General features: G+C 46.5%; 3 protein-coding genes and 1 long non-coding RNA gene across 4 annotated transcripts in view; 2 read left to right on the forward strand and 2 right to left on the reverse strand.

Annotated features, from left to right (window-relative positions):
- ERO1A (endoplasmic reticulum oxidoreductase 1 alpha) overlaps positions 1-518 on the reverse strand; it is a 24,310-nt gene extending 23,792 nt beyond the window's left edge. Inside the window, exon 1 of the mRNA XM_063159352.1 lies at positions 434-518. Coding sequence (XP_063015422.1) covers positions 434-518 — 85 coding nt within the window. The remainder of the gene's footprint in view (positions 1-433) is intronic.
- Positions 517-11,351, forward strand: PSMC6 (proteasome 26S subunit, ATPase 6). The gene is made up of 14 exons (XM_063159637.1): positions 517-643; positions 1,809-1,888; positions 2,078-2,117; positions 2,457-2,509; positions 4,329-4,396; positions 4,795-4,909; positions 5,422-5,509; positions 6,304-6,365; positions 6,444-6,567; positions 6,694-6,755; positions 7,690-7,810; positions 7,900-7,980; positions 10,259-10,330; positions 10,848-11,351. The coding sequence occupies exons 1-14, from the start codon at positions 517-519 to the stop codon at positions 10,964-10,966; spliced, it is 1,212 nt and encodes a 403-aa protein (XP_063015707.1). The 3' UTR covers positions 10,967-11,351.
- LOC134420008 (uncharacterized) lies at positions 10,673-15,068 on the reverse strand. The gene is made up of 2 exons (XR_010028220.1): positions 14,872-15,068; positions 10,673-10,958 (listed from the first exon to the last, which is right to left on the reverse strand). It is a non-coding gene; the product is annotated as an uncharacterized LOC134420008 (long non-coding RNA).
- The window catches only part of STYX (serine/threonine/tyrosine interacting protein), a 16,580-nt gene continuing 8,372 nt past the window's right edge, over positions 14,184-22,391 (forward strand). The window contains exon 1 of the mRNA XM_063159638.1: positions 14,184-14,307. Coding sequence (XP_063015708.1) covers positions 14,251-14,307 — 57 coding nt within the window. The 5' untranslated portion in view covers positions 14,184-14,250. The remainder of the gene's footprint in view (positions 14,308-22,391) is intronic.

A 22,391-nucleotide genomic window follows, 5' to 3' on the forward strand; every position in this document is an offset into this window, starting at 1 on the left:
ATCCAAAGGGACAAAAAACGGGATAAAAAGGGGCTTTTGACCCACTGAATTGTGCTAGGACATCGAGGACATCATCGGTACCATCGCTGCTGAGCAGCGCCAGCGCTGCTCCATCCTTGAGGGAACGCTCCTGCTTGGCCCGGGCCCCCTTGCTTTATGCCTTTCTTTTTTCATAATAAATACTGAAATCACTTTAGTACCGGGAGCCTGCTCTCGTTTGTATCAGGAACGCCCCACAAACTGCCCACAGCAGGAGATGGGACGGACTTCGGGGTCCCTTCCAACCCAAACCATTCCATGACTGCTGGAGCGCCATGAGGTCTCCCCGCACCTCCCCTGCCCACACTCCGCGGCCGCCCTTGACCCCACGCTCTGAGCCTGGCACAGCCCGGTCCCATCGCAGCCGCTGCTCGTGACACTCGCGGCGCCTCACGACAGCAGCCGCCTGTCGCGATAGCCGCAGTCCTCCGCGGCGGCAGGGGGCGCTGCGCGGCGCTGAGGGCCGGCGCCGCCGCCATGGCCCTTCCCGGCATTCCCTATGAGCGGCGGCTGCTCATCATGGCGGACCCCAGGGACAAGGCGCTGCAGGATTACCGCAAGAAGCTGCTGGAGCACAAGGAGATCGACGGCCGCCTCAAGGAGTGTGAGCGCGGGCACGGCGGGCCGTGAGGGGATGGCGGGGGGGCGTCTGTGAGCGCCCCGAGGAGCCCCGAGAGGGAGCGCGGCGGCCGCGGCGCTGCCCGCGCTTCGTCATGGGCCTGGCCCGGCCCGGGGGCGGACGGGGCTGGGCGCTGCCGGTGCCTCCGCTGGGTCCCGGTACCCTTGGGAGGTCTCCGGAGGGTCACGGAATCACGGAGTCATCTCGGTTCGGAAAGATCTGTGGGATCAGCGACACCAGCCTGTGGCTGTCACCGCCTTGTTAATGGAGCAGAGCACTGAGTGCCACGTCCAGTCTCGTTCCTTGGGCACCTGCAGGGATGGAGACTCCGCTGTCTTCCTCGGCAGCCTTTCCCCAGTGACTGACCACCCTTTCTGGGAAGAAATTTTCCCTAATGTCTGTTGTATTGCACTAAATAGACACGGACTCTTGCAAATATCCAATTTAAACTTACCCTGGAGCAGCTTGTGGCTGTTTCCCCTTGTCCTGTCCCTGTTCCCTGGAGCAGAGCCCGACCCCCCGGCTGTGCCCTCCTGGCAGGAGCTGTGCAGAGCCACAAGGGCCCCTGAGCCTCCTTTGCTCCAGGTGAGCCCCTGCCCAGCTCCTCAGGGATTCTGCAGCCCCTGCCCAGCTCCTCAGGGATTCTGCAGCCCCTGCCCAGCTCCTCAGGGATTCTGCAGCCCCTGCCCAGCTCCTCAGGGATTCTGCAGCCCCTGCCCAGCTCTTCAGGGATTCTGCAGCCCCTGCCCAGCTCCTCAGGGATTCTGCAGCCCCTTCCCGGCTCCCTCGGGGATTCTGCAGCCCCTGCCCAGCTCCTCAGGGATTCTGCAGCCCCTGCCCAGCTCCTCAGGGATTCTGCAGCCCCTGCCCAGCTCCTCAGGGATTCTGCAGCTCCTTCCCAGCTCCCTCAGGGATTCTGCAGCTCCTTCCCAGCTCCCTCAGGGATTCTGCAGCACCTTCCCAGCTCCCTCAGCCTCTCCTGGTGCTCCAAACCCTTCCCCAGCTCCATTCCCTTCTCCACATTATCTCAAGGGTCCTTACTGGTTTCCCAGTCTCACTCTACCTGCAGCTTTGCTGTTGGAAAAGGTCTGGTCCTGTGCTCTTGTGGGGTTGAAGGTCACCAAAATCCTGTGTTTCTTTCCTTTTCTAGTAAGGGAACAGCTGAAGGAACTCACCAAGCAGTATGAGAAATCAGAAAATGATCTCAAGGCCTTGCAGAGTGTTGGGCAGGTACGTGAGGGAAACGAGCCAGTGCTGCCTGTTGATATAACTCTTAGATCCATTTTTATTTAGCATCAGAAAAGTGGGAACAGTGCAGGTAAAACAAGCAGGAATTGATGGCTCAGGGATGGTTCAGGGTGTCTGAGTCCTGCAGTGTTAATTTCCCTTGAGGCTGATGCTGTATTTCCTCTTTTACAGATTGTTGGTGAGGTTCTTAAACAGCTGACAGAGGAGAAGTGTGAGTACACTGAATTCTTATATTCTCTGAGATTGTGAAAATCATGGAGCCATGGGATGATTTGGGTTGGAAGAGACCTTAAAGAACATCTCATTCCAACCTCCCACTATCCCAGGCTGCTCCAAGTCCTGTCCAACCTGGCATGGAACACTTCAGGGATGGGGCAGCCACAAAATAATAATCTTTTAAAGTTTAAATCTTGTTAAAGTTACAGAGAAATAAAGAATTAAAGTGTTGGTGATCAGATTATTGGCAAAAAGCATTCTGGTTAATTCAGAATCACAGTTCAGAGGGTAAATTGAGTAAATTTGGGTTTTTTCTCTAATTTTCTTTCTCCAGTCATTGTGAAGGCTACAAATGGACCAAGATACGTGGTTGGCTGTCGCCGTCAGGTAATTGATCTCTGTGAATATTCATTAAAAATTTGCTTTCTGTGGGATATTAACATTGCTTTTCATCCACTGGGTCCTTAGTGGAGTGGTTTTTTTCCTTCTTTAATGTGCACACCACTATTTTACCCTGCTCCCCTCTCCCTTTGTAGTGGTAGCAGTGTAACTTCTGGTGAAGACAAAACAACCCACAGCATTCCCAGGACCTTGCACGTGTTTTGTGATTTTTATTGAGTCAAAACTCTGCCCTTCAGCCTGATTTTGGACTCTCTGAAAATTAGTTATTATGAAAACTGATTGTGTAATTTCACAGTTGCTGTGCTGTGACTGTTGCTGTCGTACTGCTGAGTTTTAGATTTAATGTCATTTCACTCTATATCTTAATCATGGAATGGTTTGGGTTGGAAGGGACCAAAGTTGATCCCATCCCACCCCTGCCATGGGCAGGGACACCTTCCACCGTCCCAGGCTGCTCCCAGCCCTGTCCAGCCTGGCCTTGGGCACTGCCAGGGATCCAGGGGCAGCCACAGCTGCTCTGGGCACCCTGTGCCAGGGCCTGCCCACCCTCACAGCCAGGAATTCCTTCCCAAAATCCCATCTAAACCTACTCTCTGTCTGCCTAAAGCCATTGTCTTCATCCATATCTTTATTTTTTTCCTCTTTCTGGAGAGAAACTGATGTTCATTGCAGAATTTTGGGACATAAGTAAAATTAATTCCACTCTGGGGCATGTGAGGTAATCTTGATGTTTTGTGTTGAAACAGAACCGAATCCTAAGGGATTGGTTGTCCTTGGATGAACCAGCACTTTGGAGTTTATTCTTCACTAAAAACACTCTTTTATCTTAAAAGATCCTTGATTTGCTACCAGAGGCTCAAAAAAAACCCCAAACAACCAAACAAAAAACCCTTGATTGTTTTCAAAATGTCAAAATATCAAAGACAAACAGTTTCTCCTGGACTAGAAGGACGAGTTTTTGATCAAAGCCCTCCTGGCTGAGCTGCTGCTGCTCAGGAGGGAGGAGAGCAAGGCTGTTTAAGTGGGAGCAAAATCACTTCCCTATCTCAAGTGCATTAGCTGAGAAGGTCAAGTGGTTTCTCTTTGTTTTCTTCTCACTGCAAAATAACTTCAGTCTCTTGGGCAGAGTTGAATCAGAGAGAATTCCAAGCTGTGATGAAGTTCTTTGGATAAGGAAGCTGGAAAGAGGCCTTAGTTGTGACTCCAGTTAGGGAGGGGGACAGCTTGATCCTAAATCCTTCCAGAGGGTCAAGGACCCTCATGGCAAGGGACCTTATAAATTATATATATTTCCCAGCAGGGACAATGGGAAACTTCCAGCAGTCCTGGAAAAGAGTTGTCAAAATCCTCTTTTAATTCCATCAAAATTGAGTGGGAATGTGTTTAAAAATCCCATAAAAATGAAGTAAGCAGACAAAAACTGCTGAGGCAGGAGAGGAGGCATCCAAGGTGAAAGATAATAATTGAACAGCTGACTTCAAAGAGGGGAAATGGTGACACAGGAAAATGTTGAACTTTTTGGGAGGGTTGTTTAGTTATTCTGAACCAGCTGTTCCTGTGTGGAGCAGAGGGCAGGATTAGATCCCACAGGTTGACAGCAGTAAAATTAAAAATTAATGATGGACTAGAAAACAGCCTTTGTTTTAAAAGAGGTGCAGGTAAGTTAGTGACTGCTTGGTGTGTCACTGTAGCCTTGTTTTTGTGTGTGATGGAGCAAGGAGTGCAAACTCCAGTGAAGATTTTGGCTAAAATCAGGGATTGTGTTGGAGTGGGGTCCTAACAGAATTCCTTTTTTTGGGACTAGCTTGACAAGAGCAAGCTGAAGCCAGGGACAAGAGTTGCTCTGGACATGACCACTCTGACTATTATGAGGTAAGATTCTGCTCTTCTTGTAATAAAAAGAGGGGAAAACATTACACAAGGGCTTGAATTATCACTTTTGTAATATTTTGTAAACATTTTCTGCAAAGCAATGCTTAAGTAAGGATAGTTATTTTGAGGGAAGACTTGTGTGTCTGTTTTAAATGATTTAAAAAGTAATTGGTTGTTCTTTAGAAAAATAATTACAGTATTTTCAGCCATGTTTTAGGATGTGGTTTAAATCTTTAAAAGGTTTGCTAGGTTTGGGGTTTTTTCTGTTTTTTTCAGCACATGAGGTGGGAAGAGAAGAAATAATAATCGTATTGCTGTACAATTCATGGGAATAACTTTATGAATGTATAAATGTGTCTACACAATGAAAAGATCTCCTCTGAACTCTTGTTTTCCAGATACCTGCCCAGGGAGGTGGATCCACTGGTGTACAACATGTCTCACGAGGACCCAGGAGATGTTTCCTACTCCGAGATCGGAGGCCTGTCGGAGCAAATCCGAGAGTTACGGGAGGTACCAGTGCCCCAAACCCCCATCAGATCCTGTCCATGGTCTCAGGGAAGCTCTGCAGGGCAAAACCACCTCGGGGCTGTTCAAGGGTCCTCTCAGATCAGTGCTTTTCATGTTTCATTGCAAGTGCTTGGAATAAAGTGAAGATGATCCTTTAGAGAAGAGGGTTTAAAGGATCCAGGACCCTTTAGGCTGTGGGAGTGCCTTGAAGTTGAAGTGGCAGGGTCAGCAAAGCAGACTGGAATTTTGCTCAAAAACTGTCAGGATTGCTCTGGGAAATGGAATTAGGACAGTAGGGATGTGATTTGAGCAAAGAGCATTGAGAGGAAGCAGCAATTGCAGAGCCAAGGCAAGGGAATGGATTGATCCATAGGATCTCTCACATTTTTTTATTAAACTGTTTCTCACACAAAAATGCTGCCAATAAATAATGCAGCTAGGTAAAAAACAGGCTGGCATATGCATCATTAACGGTTTTAAACCTCAGAGGCTCAGGTTGCTGTGTCCCTTCACAGGTCATTGAACTGCCACTGACAAACCCAGAATTGTTCCAGCGTGTGGGAATTATCCCTCCCAAAGGCTGCCTGCTCTACGGCCCCCCTGGTGAGTCTCTGCAAAGGGCAGCAAGTGTTTGCTTGTTGTTTTCAGACTGGCAAGAGCCCTCTTTGTTTCTCCTTCTTTCCCTTTTTAGTTTTTCCTTTCCTTTTTTCTTTTTCATTTTTCTATCTTCTTTCTTCTCTTTTTCCTTTATCTTTTTTCATTTTTCCTTTCCCTCTTTTTCCTTTCTCCTCTCTCTCTTCTCTCTTCTTTCTCTCTTCTCTCTCTCTCCTCTCTCTCTTCTCTCTCATCTCATCTTTGGTCTTTCCTTTCCCTTTTTTCTTTCCCTTTTTTCCTTTTTTTTCATTTTCCTTTCCATTTTTCCTTTTTCTTTTCCTTTCTCCTTTTTTCTCCCTCTTCCTTTCCCCTTCCCTTCCCCCCCTTTCCCTTTTTCTCCCCTTTCCCTTTTCCCCCCTTTCCCTTTTTCTCCCCTTTCCCTTTTTTCCCCCTTTCCCTTTTTTCCCCCTTTCCCTTTTTTCCCCCTTTCCCTTTTTTCCCCCTTTCCCTTTTTTCCCCCTTTCCCTTCTTCCCTTTCCCTTTTTTACCCCTTTCCCTTTTTCCCCTTTCCTTTCTTCCCTTTTCCTTTTTTCTCCCCTTTCCCTTTTTCCCCCTTTCCCTTTTTTCCCCCTTTCCCTTTTTTCCCTCTTTCTTCCCTTTCCCTTTTTTTCCCCTTTCCCTTTCTTTTCCCTTTCCCTTTCTTTCCCCTTTCCTTCCCCTTTCCCTTTTTCCCCTCCTCTCTAAGTCACTGGCAGGCATTGTTGAGTCACTAATTAAACAGCTTCAATCTCTCGTCTATCCAGGCACAGGAAAAACCCTTTTGGCCAGAGCAGTTGCCAGCCAGCTGGATTGCAACTTCCTCAAGGTGTGTAATGGCTCTGCCCCCACCCCCTTGGGCTCTGTTTGCTCTTCATCCTCCTCATCCTCGTGTGTCCTTCCCAAGGTGGTGTCCAGTTCCATAGTGGACAAATACATCGGCGAGAGCGCTCGGCTGATCAGAGAGATGTTCAATTATGCCAGAGATCACCAGCCCTGCATCATTTTCATGGATGAGATCGATGCTATTGGTAAGGCTCCTGGCCTGGGGGGTGCCTGGGCTCTCCTTTTAAGGCTGGAGTCAGCTGTAAAGCCAATTCCCCCCATTTAAAGGGCAAAAGTCAAGTAGCAGAACTGATGGGTTTGGTGTGCTGCAGGTGGGCGCCGCTTTTCCGAGGGCACATCAGCTGATAGAGAAATTCAGAGGACTCTGATGGAGGTGAGTGTCAATTCCTGACTGTGGCTGCACAGCCACATTAAATGACAGCACAGGTGGGAATTGTTACCTGGGATCTGGCTTTGCAGAGCCTTTTCTAGGTTAGTAAACTAGAAGTGAACTAAGTGCTGCTTTTACAAAAGGCAGCTGCACATCCTGGTAACTCAGCCATGAGTTCAATGTGGAGACTAATTGAATATTTTAAATTGCTGAAATTATTTGGGGTATCTTCTTTTGCTTACTGCTGCTCCCTGCATGTTTGAAGGTTTGCAGAATCCCCCTTTCTGTCTCTTTTAGTCTGTAACATTTTTGAACAGTTGCAGTTGGATTTTCAAAGCTAGGAGGAGCACTTGTATTTCTTTGTTTCTGTATTCATTGCTTTGATAAACTGGGTTGTGTGAAGAGAATATTAAAACCACTGGTGACAATTAGAAATTCTGAAGCTAATGGGAACCTTGCTTAGCCTGTGTTTGCAAACAGTTTGCCTGGTTCAAAAGAATGTGTCTGCCTTCCATAGAGAATTAAATCACTGTGATCAAAGAGCAAGTGCTTTGAGTGTTCACAATTAAATGCCTTCCTGTGTGTGGATTAGTATTCCAGAGGCTGTTCTTCAAGTCTAATTGGAATGTCCTGGCCTTGGTGCACTACAATCCAAATGTGTCAGGCAGCCATTGGCTCCTTCAGTCCTTGCAGTATTTTCTTTGCCTCATTGTTTTAGTCAAGTGTTTCACGTTTGGAGCTCGGCTTTGCTCAATGTCCTTTTCTGTGGGCAAAGCTCTTCATTGCTTGGGATGGAATATTCAGAGAGCTCAAGGCCTTGTAGGATTCTTTTTTTACTTCAGAGCTTTTCATCTTGGTGAAGAATACTTAGGCAGGAAAACAAATCAGACTGGGAAGATTTGGGGCTGTTTAAAACCAGAATTCTGTTCCCTGTTAGTTGTTGAATCAGATGGATGGATTTGACACTCTGCACAGAGTTAAAATGATCATGGCTACCAACAGACCTGACACCCTGGACCCTGCCCTGCTGCGGCCCGGAAGGCTGGACAGAAAAATCCGTGAGTTTGTGTTGCCAGTGGCTGCAGGGAGGATGGAACCCCTGGGAACTGGGGGGTTCTGCTTTGACTGAAGCTCTCATTCTTTCTAGATATCGACCTACCAAATGAACAAGCCAGATTAGATATTTTGAAGATTCATGCAGGTCCTATCACTAAACATGGTGAGATAGGTGAGTAGAAGTTCCCTGGGTGTCATTGCTGCTGCTGTTGGTAGGGATGGGAAGAGGGTGAGTTGTTACAGTGATTCTGACTGTATTCCCACCTTTACACTGCCCACACAACTTCCCCTCTTGGAATTCTGCTTGGTTTATTTTTTAAATGCATCCTGATTAAACTGTTGTTAAGTCTTTGAAAAGGAAAAACTGAATATAAACCCTTGAGCCCAGCTGGAAACTGGAAAATCAACAAGGTTCTCATCAGGGAGTTTCCTGTTTCTAATGGAATGGCTTAGTGCAAGTAAAGAGTGTTTTCATTCACCCTCAATGAAAGAAATATTGCTAATGAGAGAGTCTGAAAGCAGCAATCTTTAAAAGTCAGGGAGAAACCTTGGAGTTTGGAGATGGCATAAGCAAAACTTGTCTGGTAGTGGTGTGGAGCATTCTCTCAGGAATGTAAGGGGAGAATAATGGGATAAAATGGGGAGGGTTTATTTAAGGTCTGTGTCACTCTGAGCTGCCCAGAGTGCTGCTTTCACAGTGATTCCTCCAGCTCTCCTGGAGGAGCTGGGGCTGGGCTCTGCCTTTAAAGCAGCTCTGGCTGCCTGGGAGTGCAGCTCTCTGGAGGAGCTGGGGCTGGGCTCTGCCTTTTAAAGCAGGGCTGGCTGCCTGGGAGTGCAGCTCTCTGGAGGAGCTGGGGCTGGGCTCTGCCTTTAAAGCAGGGCTGGCTGCCTGGGAGTGCAGCAGGGCCACCCCCACCCCCTGTGTGCTGACAGCGGCGATTCTGCAGCCCCTGGAGCTGATCCCAGGCACCATCTGGCTGCATCAACAGCTGCAGCTCAGGGACAGCAGCAGGGAGCTGGGGGAGGGCCAGGCCTGGCCACTGCTTTTCTTAGCAGCACTGCTGGCTTAAAGCTGCACGTGGCTGCAGGCTCAGGAGAGAAGGAGCTCCAGAGCAAATCATGAGCCTGAGGTAAAGTTCTTGGAGAGAAACTTCTTAAAAAGCATGGAGTGACAGCATGAGGGGGAATGGCTTCCCATGCCAGAGGGCAGGGAGAGATGGGGTAGTGGGAAAAAACTCTTCCCTGTGAGGACAGGGAGGCCCTGGCTCAGTTTTCCCAGAGAAGCTGTGGCTGCCCCTGCATCCCTGGAAGTGTTCCTGGCCAGGCTGGATGAGGCTTGGAGAAAGTGAAAGGTGCCCCTGGCCGTGGCAGGGGTTGGAATGAGATGGTCTTGAAGGTCTCTTCCAGCCCAAACCATTGTGGGACTCTGGAATGTTCTCCTTCATCCTGTTCTCGTGTCTTTGGCACTGCAGTGGGATCATTCCTTCTGCCATTCAGCAAGCTGAGGTGTCAGGTCCTTGCTGAATTCCTGCAGGTGATGTGGAAAGACCGTGATGGTCAGCTTTGATAATGCACAAGGAAGGCCTGAACTTAGCAGCAGGGTGAGGTGGAAATTGGATTAAAATCCAAAGAGAAGGATTTACTCAGGTTCCAGCATGAGATTCTCCTGCTTCAATCCTGGTGTCTGCTGAAAACCCTAAACTCACAAACCTTGCACTGTTCAACCTGGTTCATTCCCTTCACTTACATTTTTTAACTTTCCAATTATGAAAATAAATTTTTTATTTGACATTATACTACATGAAATTAAAATACAGCTGAAGAATTACTCCTCTTTAGGAGCTTTAGGATTCTTGAGATAAAAACATTGAATTCAAATGTTTTGAATTTTATACAGAAAGGAAACTGAAAAGTTTTCCAGGGAGTTAATAATTGTAAAAAGCAGCCTTGCAAAAATCAGAACTTGCTGGAGGCTCAGCAGTGGTTTAGAAATTGATTTCCACTGAATTATAACCATGGCCACTCTCTTAGTAAATATATGTGCATAAAACATCAGGCTTAATATATTAAGATACTAAGTGCCTTTAGTAGGTGGAGTGTTGGCAGTGGAAAGGGACTGAGTTATGACCACTTGGAGAGAAGCTTTCTGGGCTTTTACAGCATTTCAGTGATAAGAACATTGTCTTGATGGAGCTTTTGCACTTCATGTTGATTCTGTAACCACAAGTTGGTAACTTTGGGGATTAATTATATAACATGAGCTTTTGGCTGCCACACATTCCTGTTTTAATGGAAGGGCTGATACAGCTGCTGATTCCAGTTAATTTATCAGCCCAGTGGGCAGCTCTGTTTGCACTGAAACCCAAGTTTGGTAGCTGGATGTGTATTTTATTGGCATCCCTAGGGGCAGGGTGATTTATTCCTGACGGGTGCTGCTGTTTTGTGCACAGATTATGAAGCAATCGTGAAGCTTTCAGACGGCTTCAACGGAGCAGACTTGAGAAACGTCTGTACTGAAGCAGGTAATTCCTTAACTCTTCATTGGGATCTGCTAAATCTTGGATCATGCTCAATCTTGGAGCTGTTCCTCTGTGGATTAAACCCAGCAGCTCAGAAATGTTCTGCTGGAACATTTCACTTGAGCTGATCTGAGCCAGCCACTTGTTGGCTGATCCTGATGTGTCCCACTGTCTCATTAGAACCAGATGCATTCCAGAAACAGGGATTGAACCCATTTTTTCTCCTTTTTGGAGAGAATTCAGGGTTCTTGGTACCCATGTGCCTGCAGAGCTGATGTTATTTTATGCTTTTTGTGCATTTGGGGTTTGCCTGCACGGGCAAGCTGAGAAAATGCACACTCAGAGTTTAAACAAGTTTTCTTTTTACCACTCCCATAGTTCAGAAAGGTGAATTCCCTCCTCTTCCCAACATCCAAGATATGGGAATGTCATGTAGATAGTGTAACCTGGATCAGTTTTCATTTGAATTTGAGTGAAACTTCATGTTGTGTCTCCTCACACTGTTCAATCCTCCTCCCAGGGATGTTTGCGATCCGTGCTGATCATGACTTCGTAGTTCAGGAAGATTTCATGAAAGCTGTCAGGAAAGTGGCTGATTCCAAGAAGCTGGAGTCCAAGCTTGACTACAAACCTGTGTAAATTAACCATAGAATTTGTGATTTGATTGTACACATCCTACTGGGTTAATGCATAAAAAAAAAAAAAGGAGAGAAATAATGTACCTCTTGATTATCATTGTAAGGTGTTTGTGTAGCATGTAGCTAGTAATTTTGGGAATGCTAGTTGCAAGTTGGCTACAGGAGTGTGTTTTCTGTACAATTCTGAAATGCAATGTTCATTACAGCCCAGGCTCAGTAAAAATGTGTGGAGATGTGTTGTTCTCTTAGCAATTATGGTGGGAATTTATAAACATGCCTGAAGGGATTCACAAACAGAAGAAAGTCAGTTCATTTCTTGACTTTTTGTATATCAGTAAATCTCCTTTCCCCAAACAGTTTATGAATAAAACCTGTTTAAATCTGTTTATCCTGGTGGATTTTGTGTGTAGCTCTCACAGAGAGATGAATTTTGTGTCTTCTGAGTTGGAGGAGCAACTTTTCCCTGGTGTAAGGATTGGAGTCCTGTGTGTCCTATACCAAACAGAGGCAGCCTAACCCTCAGAGAGAGAAGGGACTGGTGGGGTCTGGACAATCCTTTCCATGAAGAGATTTTCTTTATTATCCAATCTAAACCTCCCCTGGTGCAATTTGGGGTCATTTTCTCTCCTCCTGTCCCTGTTCCCTGGAGCAGAGCCCGACCCCCCTGGCTGTGCCCTCCTGGCAGGAGCTGTGCAGAGCCACAAGGGCCCCTGAGCCTCCTTTGCTCCAGGTGAGCCCTGCCCAGCTCCTCAGGGATTCTGCAGCCCCTGCCCAGCTCCTCAGGGATTCTGCAGCCCCTGCCCAGCTCCTCAGGGATTCTGCAGCCCCTGCCCAGCTCCTCAGGGATTCTGCAGCCCCTGCCCAGCTCCTCAGGGATTCTGCAGCCCCTGCCCAGCTCCTCAGGGATTCTGCAGCCCCTGCCCAGCTCCCTCAGGGATTCTCCATTCCCTTCCCAGCTCCTCAGGGATTCTGCAGCCCCTTCCCGGCTCCTCAGGGATTCTCCATTCCCTTCCCAGCTCCTCAGGGATTCTCCATTCCCTTCCCAGCTCCCTCAGGGATTCTCCAGACCCTTCCCCAGCTCTGTTCCCTTCCCTTGAGGGGCCCAGCGCTGTCCCCAGGGCTGGAGGTGCCTCAGCAGTGCCAGCACAGGGGACAGGCACTGCCCTGCTCCTGTGGCCACACCGTGCCTGTACCAACCACGTGCCCTTGGCCTCCTTGCCCACCTGGGCTCACTCACTTGCTGCTGAATTCTGGAAACAGGATCTACCTGAGCTGGTGTTTATTTATTGCAATAAGTAAAGAAGGTGGTGGTGGTTTTAAGGGCATCTGCTTTACTTTTATTTAGATTTTCCACCCCAAGGGGTGCACACAGACCCACTGCACTGTGCAGCTCACCTGACTGTTGGACTGGAGCAGCAGTGCACTAAACTGTACTTCTGGCTACTTCTAATTATCCTAATTGGATTACTCTGGGCCTGCTCAGCTGACAGACAAGTACATTAGATTAGCTCTTGACTTCCCAGGAAACACACAGCATCTCCCTGGCAATTTTAACAGCTGTACTTTTATTTCCTTTCCCATCACAGATCAAACAGATGGTGTAAGATGTAGAACAGTTAAAACAGGACAGGCAACAGTATTTCCCTGTTTATATGGCTGTTTCAGACCTTTCTCCCTGTTGTGGCTATGTCAGGAGTGTAAAGATGGAATTATCAGGTTTAGTTTTAACAACCTTTTGAGTGCAGCTTGTACAGCCCATGTGCCTGGAACAATGAGAACATGAAATCAAAGTCCATTTCTGAGCAGAACTGTGATGTAAACAGAGAGCTGAGCCTCTGGCTGAGGGAATGGTTGCTGAAAGGTGATTGCTGAAGGTTTCTCAAAGTTTTATTTAGTAAAAACAGAAGAAAGGTGCACTAGAAATAAAAATTGAGACTCTAAAATTCCAGCGCTACTATTTCCAAAAGGACACTTCAAATTTTATTTAAGCAACCAACCCATTGAGTTTGCTTACTTTGACTAAGCTTCCCTCAGAAATTCCACTGATACCAGTGTAGAACTTTGGTCCATTGAAAAGCAAAGGAATGAAAAACTGCAGTTTAAACTGAAATCTCATAGAATCACAAAATGGTTTGGGTTGGAAGGGAGCTTAAGGACCATTTATTTCCACCCCTGCCATGGCAGGGACACCTTCCACTGTCCTAGGCTCCTTCAAGCCCTGTCCAGCCTGGCTTTGGGAACTTCCAGGGATCCAGGGGCAGCCACGGCTCCTCTGGGCACCCTGTGCCAGGGCCTCATCACCTTCACATCAGGAATTCCCAGTTCCCAATCTCCCACCCATCCCTGCCCTCTGGCACTGGGAGCCATTCCCTGGCTCCTGTCCCTCCATCCCTTGTCCCAAGTCTCTCCAGGTCTCCCAGACTTCTCAAGAGTATGGGACCTCAAAAAGCAGAAAAACAGAGGTGCCTGAGGGCATCGTTTACACCAAGAGGAGCAGACTGGAGATCCCCAGAGTCATTCAGGTTGGAAAAGACTCTGGGATCATCGAGTCTGATCTGTGACCGATCCCCAGAGCACCGAGGGGACGATCCCTCATCCCCATCCCAGAGCACCGAGGCCACTGAGGCGTTCCTCGGACACCTCCAGGGATGGGGACTCCAAACCTCAGAGAGGACCCGCTTGGCGTTGCCGGCTAACATGTGAGGCAGCGGCGTCATTGCCATGGGCGATGGAGCCAAGATGGAAGCGGGCGTGTGAGGAGAAGGAGCCCTCGGCAATGTCAGGGCACGGCGACAGGGAGCGTCAATGGCCGCGCCATGGCGTGAGGCGCTCCCAGCCGGGCCCTGGTCACCGCTAACAGCCGAAGCGGCCATTACTGAAACTTTGGGGTGAATAACCCCGAATTTAGGGCTTGTGAGCAGATTCATTAAACGAACGGCGGCGGCAGCCGCCCGTGAGGGGAGGGCAGAGCGCTGAGGGCGGAGCGGGGCGGGGGCCGGGGGAGCGGGGCCCGGGGGCGGGCGGGAGGCTGGGAGGAGGAGGGGAGGAGGAGGAGGAAGAGGAGGGGGCGGAGGAAGAGGTGGGAAGAGGAGGAGGAGGAGGGAAGAAGAGGCGGCAGCAGCAGCAGCAGCATGGCGGCCGGGCGCGAGCGGCTGAGCGCGCCGCCGCCGCCTCCTCCTCCTCCGCCGCCTCCATCTCCTGCCGCTCCCGAGCCGGAGCCCGCGGCCCCGCTGCCCAAATAGCCGCCCTGCCCCGGGTCCTGCCCCGCCCGGACAGCGCCCGGCCATGGAGCTCGCCAAACCGGCCTTCCCCGCGCTGCCGCAGGCCAAAGAGGACTCTGAGGTGAGCGGGAGCTCCGGTCCCGGCCCCCCGCACACGCCCGGCCCGCGGCCCCGCCGGGGCTTCCCCTCACAGCCCTGCCCGCCCTGCGGTGCCTCCCGCGCCCCTTCCCGCGGCATTCCCGCTGGGATCCATGGCAGGCCGCGGGTCCGTGTCCCGCCCTGTGCTGGTGGCACCCCCTGCGACCACCGGCCGCGTGTCCCCTCCCCTGCTCGCTGCCGGGCTCTGCTCCCTCCATCGCCCTCAAGCCCCCCGGCCCTCCGGCATCTCCGCTTCCCGGTGCCTCCGGCCTGGAAGCCTCTCACTATCCCAGGTTGCTCCAAGCCCTGTCCAACATGGCCTTGAGCGCTTCCAGGCATGGGGCAGCCACAGCTTCTCTGGGCAATCTCGCCACCCTCACATTCAGGGAACTGAGCCCCTCCGCTTTATCTCCTTTGATTTTTACCCACTCCCAGCGGCCCGCACTCATTTTTGTGCCCCTTTCTGCGTTCGGTGTGTCTCAGCCTGTCTGTGCCCCCTTCCCTCGGTGAGGCCCCGTCCCGCTGTGAGCCGCCCCACAGGAGTTACCTGCGGGTCCCCTCCGGGCTCTCGGTGCCTTCCTCTCCTGCTCACCTCCATCGGGGAGGTGTTTGCACGGACTTCCAGAGCCAGGAGTTCTCTCCGGGCGAGGACAGGTGGCAATGCGCGCTCGGGCTCTCAGTGCGGTGTCACAGGAGCGCGGTGTCTGATTTCTGAACTTGGCTGAACTCCCCGGCGCTGACCCTGGACGCTGCTGATTTGTTTTTGTGTGTCACAAAGGTCCCCGAGTGTTCTCCCCCCCTTTGGTGGCCTCAAATATTTAATGTGAAATGTCACAGCCTGCATGAGGGAAGCTGAGAGTGTCTGAGCTCTTCTGGCGTCTGTAGATTGTCATATTTCTAAACATGAGCATTTATTTCTGTTTGAACAGCATTGCTCAATGCTCTAAATTACCTGAAATATGGGAGTGACTCTTTTTGTTCTGTTTTTGTTGTCAGGATTTCATGCTCCCCATCACTTCGGAGCCCTGGAGGTGTTACGAGTCATGTAGTTGTTCTCACAAAGTTGTAATCACTTTGTATCTCAGCACAAATCATCTGCCACCCTGTGAGCTTTATAATTTGTTTGTTTTTAAATATCTTTTCTTTCTGGAGAAACCAATCGTGTTCTCCACAGTTTTGTTAACTAAATCAGCCTGGGTGGCTTTTCATCTAAAATGGCTAAAGAGGAATGTGGGGTTAAAATAAAAATGAAATCAGAGCTCAGTGCCAGTCTAACAGCTCTAAACTGATGAAAACTGAGATTGTAGTACAGTGTCTTTCAGAGCAGCTTTGACTTTTGTCTTTTTGCATGGGCTGTCTGTAAATAATATAACTTGTAGTGTGTTAGAACTTCACATAGTGGGGATTTTCAAGAACTGATTTTAAAAACTGTAAGAATTTCTTTTCAATACGCTGCATTTGTGTCTGACTTGAAATGTCAGACATTTCTAAATGCAAGATCATGTCAGTAAATTCTGAGCTCTGATAGAAGGTAATAAACAGTTGGAGTATGTGAAGGAAACAGGAAAGTGAAAGCCAGTGGTGAGTGTCAAAGTTCTTGTGGAGGTGACTCGTTAAAAGCAAAGTGTAGGAGACTTCAGCCCAGTCCTTAGGAAAAGCAAACTGAGGAAATGAAAATCATCCTGCCCACAAAATGTGGATTTTCCTGGACAGCAGAAGATGCTCTTTAATGAGCAGTAATCCCTCACATTTTGGGAAGTTGGTGATGGATGGTTTAATGCTGGCTTGGCAGATTTGATTTCCAGATACTGGGCAGGGGAGGAGGGAGAGCTTGGGGAATCCCTGCAGCTCAAAAGTGCACCTTTGTCACTTCTTTAACTCACTCCAAGTGCCACCCCCAGCTCCCTTCTCTGAGCTGACACTCCTAACTGTGTCACAGCTTTAATTATCTTAATAATAATTAAAAATAAAGCCAGATCTGCACAGCATCCCATCCCTTCCTGGCACAAGGAGCAGCGTTGAGGGGAGAGCAGCCTGGATTGACTGGGGCAGGCTGCAGGGACGGGCTCTGATAAATAAATAGGTCACTTTTCCAGCCTGGATGTTGTTTGTCCTGTCCCTAATCCATACTGTGGTGCTTGGGATTGCTGCTTTTCTAAACCTCTCTTGGCTCTTGATACTTCTGGGAGCTCGGGAAATGCCAGAAAACCTGGAACTCATCATTCTGGCAAAGCTTTTCTGAGAATGTCTGTGAACTGTGTGTTCTTTTACAGTCTGGTGAGGGTGAGTATCTCAGTTTTGTGAGTAATAGTGATTATATGTGATGTGGAACCATTTCTAAGCTTAGATTTTTTTTTTTTCTAAAATCACATTTTCTAAGGTCAGGTCTCAAACTTTAATTTGAGAAGTTCTGTGTTACATGTTTATACTGGGAGGAAAAATTATGGCTAAAACCCATTAAAAAGGGTCAAGTTAATAACAATTAGTACATGTTGGCTTATTAGTACTTCTGGAAAGAAGGTCAGTAAGGACTGGAATAATTGAAGGAATTTAACAGAAATTATTTTCTCATTAAACTTTAAACAAAACAAAAAAAGGACTGGGATATATGTATAAATATAATGAGAACACAGCAACAATTACCAGTTTATTTTTTGTTAAAGCATATTTGCTTGCATTCAGGCTGAGCAAACCAAGTATTCATGATGTACTAAGATTTTTTTTTTTTTTTAGGACTCTCCATGGGTTTTATAATTAAATTAGCAGCCTATTGACTAAGCAGGCATATTTGCCTTTTTATTATGCATAAAAGCTGAGTTCTTTTTTAGCCCATGGAGTTTTTCTAAAAAAGAAATTTACATTTTTGACAGCTATATTTAGTCTGAAATGCTAATGTATTTCTGACTGCTTTTTTTAAACTATGAAGTGATGCAGCCCATCTAAAGGTGGAACAAATCTATTAAACTTTTTTTTTACTCTCACTTTTGATAGGCAACACAAACAAACCCCTTAAAACAGCTTTTCCCCTCCTCTGCAGACTCTTTAAAATAAGTAGGAAGCCTGTATCATTAGAATGATTTTACCTGCCCACATAACAGAGCCCAAAAAATGGAGAACAAATGCAGTGTTGTGCTGGGAGATGTAAATCAGGTGCCAGATTTGATCCCAGCTCAGTGGGACACTCTCAGAGTGCTTTGCATAAATCAGAGCAGTGCTCTGTGCAGCTGGGCCTCAGCAGGCTCTCACTCCTGGGCAGCAGCAGCAATAAGCAGACAGAAAAGTTCAACATTAGAATAAAATCACTTAACATATTGTGGTCTCTGAGTTAGGAATAAAGTAGTTACCTAAGTGATTCCTTTCCAACCAACCAAGAACATCAATCACATCTAATGATACAATTTCAGCTTGTATAGACACATTCTGGCTTCTGTCCAGTTACTGAAAATCTTAACCCTGTCAGAACCACATTTTGATTATCTCTTGCTTGGGGAATCAGCTTCAGACCTCCCAAAGCCACAAAAGAAGCATGGGCAGTTTGTGCTCCCATCCAGGGGACAGGCACAGTTTGTGCAGTTTGGGAGTTAAGGCATGTTTGGGTTGTTTTAGCTGAGTGAGGATTGCCTCAGCATAGCCCAACTCAGGAATTAAATTAAATAATTAAATGAAAAGGCCATTCCTGCAGCATTAGGAACAATTGTGATACTCTGTGAGTGTAAGGCATGTTTGGGTTGTTTTAGCTGAGTGAGGATTGCCTCAGCATAGCCCAACTCAGGAATTAAATTAAATAATTAAATGAAAAGACCATTCCTGCAGCATTAGGAACAATTGTGATATTCTGTGAGTGTGACACTTGGAGTGCCTAACCCTGACCCTTTGTGCTTCCTGTCAGCTCAAGGATTCTGCCTCCACTGCTTTATTTCCAATTTTATTGGGAAAAAATTGTATGATGGAAGTTCTTAGCAGAGCTGCTGCTCCTGTGTGCTGATGGGATTTAACAAGGTGCCTGTAGGACCAGTGTTGGAGAATGGGACAAATAGGAATTTTGTTTGTACTTTTCCTTTAGTTTCACCTTTTATCCTTTTCTGTGGCTTGTGCTTCTCTCTGCTAAAATAACTTTTCCTTCTTTTTTTTCCTTCTTTTTTTTTTCCTTCTTTTTTTTTTCCTTCTTTTTTTTTTCCTTCTTTTTTTTTCCTTCTTTTTTTTCCTTCTTTTTTTTTTCCTTCTTTTTTTTTTCCTTCTTTTTTTCCGTCCTTTTTTTTCCTTCCTTTTTTTTTCCTTCCTTTTTTTTTCCTTCCTTTTTTTTTCCTTCCTTTTTTTTTTTCCTTCCTTTTTTTTTTCCTTCCTTTTTTTTTCCTTCCTTTTTTTTTTCCTTCCTTTTTTTTCCTTCCTTTTTTTTCCTTCCTTTTTTTTCCTTCCTTTTTTTTTCCTTCCTTTTTTTTTCCTTCCTTTTTTTTTCCTTCCTTTTTTTTTCCTTCCTTTTTTTTTCCTTCCTTTTTTTTTCCTTCCTTTTTTTTTCCTTCCTTTTTTTTTTCCTTCCTTTTTTTTTCCTTCCTTTTTTTTTTCCTTCCTTTTTTTTCCTTCCTTTTTTTTTCTTCCTTTTTTTTTCCTTCCTTTTTTTTTCCTTCCTTTTTTTTTCCTTCCTTTTTTTTTTCCTTCCTTTTTTTTTCCTTCCTTTTTTTTCCTTCCTTTTTTTTCCTTCCTTTTTTTTTCCTTCCTTCTTTTTTTTTTTCCTTCCTTTTTTTTTTCCTTCCTTTTTTTTTTTCCTTCCTTTTTTTTTTTCCTTCCTTTTTTTTTCCTTCCTTTTTTTTTCCTTCCTTTTTTTTTCCTTCCTTTTTTTTTCCTTCCTTTTTTTTTCCTTCCTTTCTTCGTACCAAAAATGTCTCTGGTGGGGCCTTCCCATTGTCTGAGTGCTCCTGACAAATAGAATTCCCAGGCAATCTGCTTCCATCCCTGCTGAGTGTGGTGGCCTTGGGATGGAGCAGCTGTGCAAGGGTGGCAGTGTCACCTCACCCTTTCTGCTGCCCCTTTCTCCAGCCCTCAGCCACTTTTGGGATAGCAGCACTGTCCAAACATTCCCTGAGTTCTGCTCATGGCAGTGCCACGCTCACACCTTCAGGGAATGAAAGGATTTGGTTTAATTCTGTGTATTTTATAGACTTCTACCTGGGGAAAAATATCTATATAATTGAGCCTGCACTGGTCAGGTAGTTGCACTAAATGATTGTTATAGGTTTCTTCCAATTGAAATAATCCTATTGATAAAATAACCCCCATATTTTTAATAGAACTGTCCAAGAACAGGAAGCCTGACTGAAACTGGAGACACAACCTTTCACTTCATTCCTGTTTGTAGATAATTTTGAGGCTCTAAAGTACCACGTTTCACACTGATAGATGTGACAGGTTTCAGTGATACTCACATATTTTCCTTTTCACTACCTCATTTAGTTTGTCTCCTTTCTTATTAAAAATGGGAAATGAGTGTGCTCTGCTACTGCTTTATTATTTCAGGATTTCTCCTGCAGTTGTTCCATTTTACAAATACTGATTTAGATTTTTGTTCTTTGATGATAACATCCCTCTCCCCCACTTTGTTGGGCCATGTAAAATAATGTGTAAAATGCTTTCAAAGCCAAGGTGTGATCTCATTTGTGAGTGTGTGAATGACCCTTAAAGCTGCCTGGGAGTGAAAGCCTTTGTGTGGAGGTCATTGTTGTGGGATCGGGAGCCAGCCCCATCCGAGCTGCAGCCTGGGCAGGGGGATGATGGGATGATGCTGCTGCTGGCAGTCGATGCAATCCTGCCCTCTCTAACACAGTCGGGCTGTCATCTGAATTCTGATATAGCACAGTCGGGCTGTCATCTGAATTCTGATATAGCACAGTCAATCTGAATTCTGATATAGCACAGTCAGGCTGTCATCTGAATTCTGATATAGCACAGTCGGACTGTAATCTGAATTCTGATATAACACAGTCGGGCTGTCATCTGAATTCTGATATAGCACAGTCAATCTGAATTCTGATATAGCACAGTCAGGCTGTCATCTGAATTCTGATATAGCACAGTCAGGCTGTCATCTGAATTCTGATATAGCACAGTCGGACTGTAATCTGAATTCTGATATAACACAGTCGGGCTGTCATCTGAATTCTGATATAGCACAGTCAATCTGAATTCTGGTATAACACAGGCTGTCATCTGAATTCTGATATAGCACAGGCTGTAATTTGAATTCTGATATAACACAGTCAATCTGAATTCTGATATAACACAGTCAGGCTGTAATCTGAATTCTGGTATAACACAATCAGACTGTAACTTGAATTCTGATATAACACAGGCTGAATTTGAATTCTGATATAACACAGTCAGGCTGTCATCTGAATTCTGGTATAGCACAGGCTGTAATTTGAATTCTGATATAACACAGTCAATCTGAATTCTGGTATAGCACAGTCAGGCTGTAACAACTTGAATTCTGATATAACTCAGGCTGAATTTGAATTCTGATATAACACAGTCTGTAATTTGAATTCTGATATATAACACTGTCAGGCTGTAACCTGAATTCTGATATAGCACAGGCTGAATTTGAATTCTGATATAGCACTGTCAGGCTGCAGTTTGAATTCTGATATAACACAGGCTGTCGTCTGAATTCTGATATAACACAGGCTGCAGTTTGAATTCTGATATAACACGGTCAGGCTGCAGTTTGAATTCTGATATAACACAGGCTGAATTTGAATTCTGATATAGCACAGTCAGGCTGCAGTTTGAATTCTGATATAACACAAGCTGAATTTGAATTCTGATATAACACAGTCAGGTTGTAATTTAAATTCTGTTATAACACAGGCTGTAATTTGAATTCGGATATATAACACAGGCTGTCATCTGAATTCTGATATAGCACAGTCAGGCTGCAGTTTGAATTCTGATACAACACAGTCAGGCTGCAGTTTGAATTTGATATAACACAGGCTGTCATCTGAATTCTGATATAAGACAGTCAGTTTGAATTCTGATATAACATAGGCTGCAGTTTGAATTCTGATATAACATAGGCTGCAGTTTGAATTCTGATATAACACGGTCAAGCTGTAACTTGAATTCTGATATAACACAGGCTGTAATCTGAATTCTGGTATAACACAGTCAATTTGAATTCTGATATAACGCAGGCTGTAATCTGAATTCTGATATAGCACAGTCAGACTCTAATCTGAATTCTGATATAACACATCAGGCTGTAATCTGAATTTCCTGTGCAGTGTTCAAGGCAGATCCAGAGGCTCCCTTGGCCAGAGCAGATGAGGAGCTGGGCAGGTCAGAGCCCCTGGCTGTTCTGTTGTTACAGTTTCTGCTGCTCCAGCTTCACAACTTTTGGGAGAACCTTGTAGCAGCTTTGGAGGAGAGGCTTGGAGTGTTACAGGAAACAGCTTCAGGCAGGAGGATTCTCACAGCCCTGGCTTCTGAGGTGCACAATCCATCGTGCAGGAGTCCTGATGGGGTGGAGTGTGATGGGCAGAGACATCTGTGTGCAGAGGGAAGTGATGCCATAAATCAACAACAAAAAACTGTCTGGGAGTTGGGAAAAGGTTGGACATCTGGAGTGGACAGGGAGGATTTACTGGGAGCTCTGTGCAGCTTTTCCAAAGGATTTGGGGTCTGGGAAGCAGGAGGAGTCAGTGCAGGGGTGAATAGCAGCAGAAATCGAGAAGAGACTTCATCTCCTCTAACTCCTGATTGGATTTATTCCTGGTGATTTTTGCAGCATCTCTGAGAGCCTCTCCCTCACCTGGGCCAGCCTGTGCTTTGCAGGCTCTGTTAATTACAGGGAGCTGTAACCATCCAAACTGGGCTTGATTTCAGCCAGAGCTGAGCTCTGACAAGCACTGGGGCTGTACCTTTTATAAAAGTGTGAGAATCAGATGGGTCTGCAGGCTTCAGCTGTGTCACGTGCATCCAGGGCACTGCATTCCCTCTGCACAGCCACATGCAGGTTGGCTGGAGTGTTTAAAACCCACTTTGCTTTGCTACACACTCTCAATGTCAGGGCTG

Source organism: Melospiza melodia, chromosome 6 (genome assembly GCF_035770615.1).
Source record: "Melospiza melodia melodia isolate bMelMel2 chromosome 6, bMelMel2.pri, whole genome shotgun sequence".
Taxonomy (NCBI): Eukaryota; Metazoa; Chordata; class Aves; order Passeriformes; family Passerellidae; genus Melospiza; species Melospiza melodia.